Source organism: Ochotona curzoniae, unplaced genomic scaffold, assembly GCF_017591425.1.
Source record: "Ochotona curzoniae isolate NIBS_2020 unplaced genomic scaffold, NIBS_Ocur_1.0 contig_2404, whole genome shotgun sequence".
NCBI classification, from domain to species: Eukaryota; Metazoa; Chordata; class Mammalia; order Lagomorpha; family Ochotonidae; genus Ochotona; species Ochotona curzoniae.
The window spans coordinates 6,061,248-6,070,402 of NW_024465451.1; the positions used below are offsets into that span (position 1 = coordinate 6,061,248).

General features: G+C 44.7%; 1 protein-coding gene across 2 annotated transcripts in view; it reads left to right on the forward strand.

Annotated features, from left to right (window-relative positions):
- AGO1 (argonaute RISC component 1) overlaps positions 1-4,883 on the forward strand; it is a 36,657-nt gene extending 31,774 nt beyond the window's left edge. For both annotated transcript variants that reach the window (XM_040974198.1, XM_040974197.1), the window contains exon 19: positions 203-4,883. In XM_040974198.1, coding sequence (XP_040830132.1) covers positions 203-311 — 109 coding nt within the window. In that variant the 3' untranslated portion in view covers positions 312-4,883. The remainder of the gene's footprint in view (positions 1-202) is intronic.
- Positions 4,884-9,155: the final 4,272 nt, after the last annotated feature.

The window sequence follows — 9,155 nt, forward strand, 5'->3', positions numbered from 1 at the left end:
CAGGTCCCTGAACTAGATCCTCACAACCTTCCCTTTTATAGAAGGAAATGGGTGCTGTCTAGTTTGTGCTCATCTGCCCAAAACTGGGTTGGCATTTTCTCTTAAGTTGGTGTGGAAATTGGCACATCAGGGATGGGCGAGAGAATCAGTAGCAGCTAAGTTCACCAGGAAGGACTTCTTTGATTTTTTTTTTCCTTTTCAGTGGAGAGGGAAGTCACATATCGGGGCAGAGCAATGGGCGGGACCCCCAGGCTCTGGCCAAAGCCGTGCAGGTTCACCAGGACACTCTGCGCACCATGTACTTCGCTTGAAGGAACGCTGTTACCTCACTGGATAGAAGAAAGCTTTCCAAGCCCCAGGAGTTGTGCCATCCAAATTCAGAGGAAGCAAGGAGGAGGGAAGTGGGGTAGGGAAGAGTGCAGAAGGCCTTATTTCTTTCTGAAGAGTGGGTATAAGGGTTGGAAGCAGGGCCAGCAAGACAGACCACCAGCGAGAAATCTCTGAAATCAACCTCATGCCCCCCACCCTTCACCCCATCTTGTTACATCTGGCCCTGACCCCACTGGACCAAGAGGGGCAGCACAGATGTCCGCCATCCACACAGATGTCTTATGTGACTCACAGTGCTTAAAGACTCATCTGGACAGCTTGGTTAAGGTTGGCTCCGCAGCCCTGTGGACAAAAGCTGGTAGGTTTGGGTTTAATCCTGTAGATGGGAAAATGAGGGGCTTGAGAAAATGGGTGGGAGAGGGAAGGATTTTTTAGGAGCCTTAATCAGAAAAGCTCTAGATTTGTTTAAGAAGAAAAATGAAATCAGACCCAGATCAATATTTTAGGATACTAGATGTTTTAATGGGTTCGGAATCCAGTTTGTAGCAAGATTTTTAATGCTAATGGTTTTGGTTGCTCCTCCCCCAGCTGCCACCACCCTTGCCCGTATTCCTGTCTCCACATTTTTCTACCCCACCTGACACCTCCCTGACAGACATCTAGCCCCTAGTAACACTTAAGGCACTATGGCACTTAGCTCTGAAGTGACACGACCCTGTCTTCCTTCCGCCTGCTGGTGGGTAACCAGTGCCTTCCCTGTAACGGTATGCTGCAGAACTGCAACCTTTTGTACCTTTCTTTGGGGGATAGGGGTGGGGGTGGGAGAGGAGGTAGGTGGGGAAGAAATATCCAGAAACCAACAGGCCTCAAGCCAGCTATTTTGCATTTGAAGGAATTGACTTCTGTGTTCAATAAGCTTTTTAAAAGATCACAACCTCAAGATGGTTCGGATCCATTGACATTTGCACTTTCAGACACGACCAGTCTAGGAGCTGCTGAGATGACTGGCCCCAGGCCTTTCCACTGAAGCCTCCTTTTCTGCCCCCATCACCCCTACCTCCTACCCCACAGGGGCCCAGAGTTAACTTTCATAACATTTCGCACTGTTGGTTTCTTTTTCTCTTCTGATGGTCAAATCTCTTAATTTCAATATTTCTTAACTGGGGTATCTTGCAACGAATGATCCTGGTCTAAAATGAGGAAAAAAAAACACTGAATATTATTTTTATATCACAACTTGAGTCTGTTGCCAAAATCTGGAAGTCCTTCCCATACCTGATGAGTTTACATCCCGCAAACATTGAGCCGTCAGAAGGAACTCTGGACCTGATTTGTTCTCTGGCCTGGCTAGGTAGGGGCTAGGGAATTCCCCAAGATGGGGCTCAGGCCCTCACATTCCTCTGTGCAGATAAAACCTTTTCTTGTTACAGACTCCCTCCTCTGCACTGGCCTGCACTCTACCCTGCAAGTGCATCTTTCCTTTCCTCTGGGCTGCCCTTTGATCCTTTGGCTCATCCCAAATTCCAGCGTGTCCTGTGGACAGGTTGGGCATTTTTGCTGCTCCCAATTGCTTCTGTTTACACAAATGAACTTTTCCTATTTTCCCACTAGGGCATGTGAGTGGGTGGCATGGGCTTTTTTTTTTTCCCCCCTTTTTTTTCTTGTTTTGAGATGAGGGATTTGACTATTGTGGGACTGGAGACGAAAGGTGTTCCTACTTCGTCCCTTTTGTCTTTGACTGTTTTCTTTTTCTTTTTTTTTTTTTCCTGCCTCACTGGTTGGATGGGGACTTACACACTCAGTGTGGAGATTCCTTTTTTTGAGAGCCTGGGCTTGGGTTTGTCCCACTCTGGTCATGAAGTCATGGTACGTCGGGCCTAGCCCAGGCTTGGAGACCAGTCTGAGGAAGGTGGGTCTGAATTCTGGCCTGTGGAGTTGGAGCTGCCCTGTCTTCTCCCCAGCAACCCTTGTACAGACCCAGATTTGCTATGCAAAACAATCTTTCCCAGGTTCTGTTCTGGTTGGCTACATTGTTCAGCAACTTCACAAAATGTAGCACAAACATTCATTATGGAGAAAGCATCAGGACTATTGAGTAAACTCCTCTTACTCCTTCCTTTTTTTCTTGCTGGCTATAGCATGGGGTGCCCCATGGGCACAAGTCCAGCTGAAGAGCAGAATGGAGGGCTCTGGGAGGAGACAGCTCACTGGAGAGTCCACATTCCTTACACAAGTGCCTAAAGAGAGTGATGCCAACACTCCATCTGCCCTGTCCATCGCCTTCATAAACAGTCTACTGCGTATTCCGTCACCCTTTGGGGAGGGAGCTCTCTTTGGACAGTAGGCTCTGCATGTTCTCACTTGGATACATTTTGGGACTGCAGTTAAGGGCACTATTCCTGGAGGGTCCAGTCATTCACCAGCATTTGCAAATGTCCCTAAAGAGCAGGTGGCAGCTACTACTCCCAGCAACAAATTTGTGTTCTCTCCTTGTCCCTCTCTGCCTCACTCTCTCCAGTTGGGTTTTGAGCTGGGACTTTTGATGCATTTTAGCCCTCTGGTATTGCACATGCCATGCTTGGTCATTGACAAGAAAATTACTTCTTGCTTTGAGTTTCACTTGCTTCTTTGAAAAGTACCCCTGATCTTGTGAATTATTCTTGCTTGAAAAGTGGTACACGTAGACTAAAACGTGGCGTTGGCAGCACACTTCAACTTGCATAGACTTAGTTTAAACGGTGCTTCTTACTGAAGCTGTGAGGAGACACCAGGGAGCACCCAGCCTCAACTTCTTAAACAGGTTTCTCAATTCCTTGATCCCACTGTTTTGCCTTCCTTTTCCTCTTACTTTCCATGGCTCCCCTTTTCCTTCCTTTCCCCCCACCCCCCAATCACTCTGCTTGCTTTCTGGCCTGCCTATCTGCATGTGTGATAATGAATTCTCTGCATGGCTTCGATGATCCCATTGTTAGCTGGCAAGATCAGGCGTGGCTCCTTGGCTACAAAAGATCAAAAGTCTGTGCTCCTTATCCAGGGGTGTTAACTCTTAACTCTGAGTTGGACTATTAATAAACTTACAGTGGAGCAGAGTAGCAGGCTTGCCCAGCTGACATGAAATTGGGAGGGCTTCTGGCAGTTTCCATTCCTATCCACTCCTTTGAACTGGTTTCTCTCTCATTGCTTTTTCTAGACCTGCTTCCTTTTCTTTCTTCCTTGGGTTGAGCTACTTGGGTCTCCAGGGTTGGAAGTGAAGGGATGGACATAGGATAGCAGAGAGTGAAAATGTGAGAATGGAGAGAGCTTAGCTGAAAGATGGGAAAGGACAGCACTGCTCTTTGTTTATCCAGTCCAGCTTGACCCATGGAGGATAAGGTGCTACTGCTAGCTTCTGGGATAGGATAGGCCTGAGGCTACTATTGCTGGGAATTTAGGCTTAGAATAAAGCTGAAGCAGGCACCTGAAGGTGTAAAACTCCCCTCCAATGCTCCTGGTTCCCACCTGCTAAATAGCTGCTCTGTGGCCTCTCTGGCTAAGCAGCAATGTTTTTAGATTGTTTATTTTGTTCTGTTTTTGTCCAGAGTCTTGTAAATGAGGATTCATTTGTAATGGGCAGCCAAGGGGACACTGACTTCTTAGCTGGCTCACAGTTATGTCTGCAAGGTTCGGCAGGACAGTCCTTTAGAGATGGCATGATGTGTTAACAAAGGATGGAAATTTCTTCCCCTTTGGAGTAGAAAAGTTATCTCAAACTAGCCAAAAGGCAGGTTTTGGGAATTATGTCTGGGAAAGTCGGTTTTATTTATTCACTGGGCCTAGGCCGATGCAGGATGGTAGCTGGGATGCCTTCCTTCTTAGTCTGATCATGGCAGGGATGTGCAGGGCACTCTTTCCTATTTGACCTTCTAAGCGGACTGGGGAAGAGGGCTTCTCTGGTTTTCTTTTTCTCCTCCCTTGCTAGGACTTGCCCTCTCCCTGGGCAGGGGGAGAGGCTGGGTTGGTGCTCTCCCTTTTCTCTACTCCTACTGACCTAGAACCTCTGGCTGCTGTTTGGAAGCTCAAGAAAGGGAGTGGAAAAAATGAACTCAAAACAGAATGAATTGGGAAGGACAAATTTCCTTCTTTTAAAAGGAAAATAGGAAACCCTCCAAGAATTGTGCAAGTAAAGGCAATGTGTCAAATGCACTGAGTCCCCTGATGTAGTAGCAATAAGGAAAAATGAAATTACTTCCCTGGGCACACAGTCCAACCTACTTGGTGTATGACGTTGCACTTAGCAGCCATGTGATGGGCATGTGTGACTACTCTGGGTTTCACTTTAGTTTTTACACTTTTTATCCCTCTCAAGTCCAGCATGGATGGGGAAATGTCCCTGGAGCCCCAGAGCTGTGTACTTGTTTGCATTTGTTTCCCTTTGAGACTTGTGTTTGTGTCCTGCTTTGAGCTGTACCTTGTCCAGTCCATTGTGAAATTATCCCAGCAGCTGTAATGTACAGTTCCCTCTGAAGCAAGCAACAGCAGCACAATTCTGTGTTTTATAAAGACAACAGTGGCTTTTATTTCTAAAGTACGGTCTCTCTCTCTCTTTTTTTTTTCCTGCCAGCAAAACAAACTTGGGATTAATTACATCTTTGATAGGTTTTTGGTTAGAATAAGAGATCATTATGCAATAATACTTCAGAGGGCTGACATTTATTTTCATTCAACAGACATGCAAAGCACCATGCTAACATTGCTAGTGGGGGAAGGGGTGGGGAGAAGGCCAGCACAGTTCAAAAATGAGGAAAGAACAATGTTTCTTTATGGAGCTTTCTTTTTTTTTTTTTTTTTTTTTCTTTTTCCTTTTAAAGGGTAAGGGGTGGATATGATTAGTCAGATAGTTCCCTTGGACAGGAGAAAGATAATGATGGACTGAAATAAGGCAATGGAGTTAGAGAGGAAAAGGTAAATTTGAGTGATAGGAGATGGAATGAATAGGTTTCAGTGGCTGGTGCCAGGGGTGGTGGAAATGGGAGAGGAGTAAAGAGTAGGGCCCAAGTTTCTCCCTGAGCATATAAGCTTATTGGGAAATTTCTCTAGTCAAGGCATGGATAAGAGGAGACTGTGAATGACAGCCTTATGTAGACTGAATTTTGAGGTTCCCGTTGGGCAGGGAGGTTAAGGTTTCCAATAAATATAGATTTGGTGCTCAGGTAAGAGAATAAAGCTGCAGTTACACAGATTACTGGCAGGAATAAGATTGCCTAGAGGAGAGAGTACCACCTCAATTGGGGCGAGGTTGGGTAAGAGCCAGCAGAACCTGAAGTGAGGAGATGTTGAATACTTTGTGTTTTCTTGAGTGGCTTAATAGGGTGGAGAAATAAAATCCCAATCATAAGGTGGTCCACAAAAGGAGAGATTAGCAACATGAAGTACTAAGGAAAGTATATTTTTCTGCTCATTTTACTGAACTCCCCATTTTGAAATTTTACATCTGCATATGACTTGGGTTATATGACAGTATTTCTTGAAAATGAGCATTGCGAATCCCAATTAAAAGAAGTCTAAGGCTACAACTTGCAAGTTGTTCACAACTACTGCCACCACCACCTCAAACTTCTTGTCCTTGGGAGATAAAGAATAAAATAAAACCTAATTTTGTTCATTACCATTGTACTAGATAGCAATTAATAGCTTGCTTTCTTATTTTCAGTGATATATTATCCCTGAGACCTGTCAAGTCCTAAGAGCAGAAACTCAGTTCTATTAGTTTTTTATCCTCTTAGGGCCATAGGTTATACCAAGGAATTAATATTTATGAATAGAATTAAAACGAGCTAGAAATCCACATCATTCATGAGGACAGGGTGTGGGTGCTGGGCGGGATCAAGAAACGATTCGGAGTGTGCAGAATGGACACAGTCTTCCTGAATCTTCAGGTAAGCACAAACAAAACCACATCATTTTTTCCTACTCTCAACCCACCTTGGAGGTTCTACGCTTGTACCTCAAGCTGGTGACTCAACTGTTCAGCATGTTGGTTTTAGCTTTCCCTTCTGATCCTGCTAGAGCATTGTTATTCCTGTGCTCCTGGGAAAGATGGCTCAGAGAAAGATGGAAAGAGTCTGGCAGGGAGCCCAGAAAGAGAACACCCCTAGCAGCCAGTGTGTACATAATGGGCCTAGCATTCCTCTGGAGGCCAAGTGTTGTGACTTTTCAAATTCCAATGCTAACCTGTGGCCACCTTCTGCCTGATTCCCCGGGGAGACAGCCAGCCTGACCTATGCTTCATTCAACAGCAAAGGTTGGAAAAGCTAGTTGAACTTGAATAAAACATTGGAAAATCGAAGCAAGACAAAATAGATGTGACCCTATGTAAAGCAACAGTATTTACTAGAAAAGGAGTGGGTGAATGACCATTATGGCAGTTTGGTTTAGAAACAATTGGTGTTAAAATGACTCCAGAGTTTGGCTGTTGGTTGCTACTCAAGAAATACTGGGAGGTCCAGATCTGCATTTTCTGATTCAGGGGACTAAAGTTTAGCCGGAAGGCTTGTTTTCCTCTACCAGATGTTCCTTTTTAGCATCAACCCTCATATTGCCTGGTCAGTTGGAAAAATATATTGTAGTTCATGCTAATCCAGTAGTTACCTTGGGGTGGAATGAGGCCTTGAGTCTGAAGAGTATGTTAGTTTTGCAGGCCTCATAATCTTACGGCCATTAGACTTTGATGGCTGGCGAAGTCTAGTTTCAAGTGCTGAGTCTGGCTGTCTGCAGGCTGCAATAGGTACTCCTTAAATGGGAAGTAGCATTGATCTGGAAAATTAGTTTTTCCTTTTTGTCCAACTTTACATATATTTATTCCTCTGGAAGAATTGGTAGGCTTAGCACACAGTCTTATACTTCTTCAAAGCTGCTGTGTCAAGGAGCAGGAACTGGGCAAGTGGACTTGCTGGGTAATGAGTAAGTACACTTAGAAGTTGTTTACCACAGCTACCTTCCCCAGGATGCCATGACAAGGCTCGTTAGGTCTTGTGGCTTATCCTGCAGGAGTGTGATGTTCTCTTGTTCTGCACTATAGCAGCGCCACTGCCAGTGTCTTGGTAGTGTCTTTTTGGGAACACATAATGTCGAGGAACTTTTCTAGGCTGCCGTTTGGATCATTTTCCCCATCTTCCAAAGGCAGGAAATATATGAGAGACAGTGAGGACTTCCAGCAAGGTTTTTGAGAAAGGGCTATGGGTTTTGAGTGGGAGTACACTACAAAAGGAGTAGCTTGGGCACTTTTAAGTAGTCAGGCATCTGTTATAATTGCACCTTTACAGAAGAACTATATTATTGGTTCAATTACAGAGGTTCAATTAAACTGGCTTACATAAGGACACAGTTGCTTCACATGATAGACATCCTCACTTAATTTGAGGTTTGATTGATTAATCCATCAGCTCAAATGAGCACATCAAAGACCCAGGTTCGTGTCATGTTTTTGCCTTGCCATCGTTCATGTTGGATTATCCTCAGGCTAATCTCATTATCCCAAGATGACTATTATAATTTCAGGAAGAAAACACTGACAAAGCAATGTGTTAGAGGAAGAGAGACCCAACTTTCCCCAGTGTTTCATTCTAAAGTAAGGAAATCTTTCCCTGGAGGCTGCAGCATGGCTCAACTTTGTGTATTATATATATAGAAGTGGGTACTCGTGCCTGGCGCAATGGCCTAGCGGCTAAATCTCACCTCTGAATCGCAAAGCAGATAAGGTCATCCTTCATGAGTGGTTTAGATTAACAGGAACTAGTCTGAGTTATATGGACTAAGAAGACTAGTAATATCTACTAACAGGAAAGCAAGTATGGGGTCACTGCCATGGCATGAATGGCTAAGTGCCTACAGCTTTGGCATCCCTTATGGGTACTGATTTTCGTCCTGGCTGCTCCACTTCCAATCCAGCTCCTGCTTATGGCCTGGGAAAGCAGAGAAGGATGACCCAAGGCAATGGACCCATGTACTCAAGTGGGATACCCAGTAGAAACTCATGGCTTCAAATTGGCTCAGTTCTGACTGTTTTTGTCATTGTTGAGTGAACCAGCAGATGGAAGATACCGATCTCTCCTCTCTAACTCTTTCAAGTAAAAATAAGGCGGGGTAGGGGAGAGCTATTGGACATGCAACTAGCAGCCTCTGTTTTCCACAGGTCCTAAACTTTTCCGATCAAGAACAAGAACCTCAGGAACTTCTGAAGGGTTACAGAGAGTAACAGAGTGTCCTCAGTCTAGATTCTCTGAAGTCGTTACACCTTAATTGTCTTGCTGCAGCACAAAATTATTTTCTGCTATAGAAAGTATTAAAAGATTTGAATTGGTCTCCAAGTTGACAAATGTTGGTTCATTTGAGAGGGAAGAATTTTATGTAGTTACTCTTATTCAGTGATGATGTTTCTTAACACAGGAAGCATGGGAGTATGAAAGTTTTAAGTGGAGTAAGACAACAATCACAGCAGGGAGGACAATGGGCATTCTGAGCTTTGCTTGCTAACCCTGGGACCTAACCAGTAGTTAGTCAGCTGATTACCCTATCTTTTTATTATTTTAAAGATTTATTTTTTTATTTTTATTGGAAAGGTGAATATACAAAGAGGAGAGACAGAGAGGAAGATCTTCCGTCTGATGATTCACTCCCTAAGTGAGCGCAACAACCGATGCTATACTGATCCGAAGCCAGGAGCCTCTTCTGGGTCTCCCGCATGGGTGCAGGGTCCCAAAGCTTTGGGCCATCCTCGTCTGCCTTCCCGGGCTACAGGCAGGAAGCGGGTTGGGAAGTGGGGCTGCCAGGATTAGAACTGACGCCCA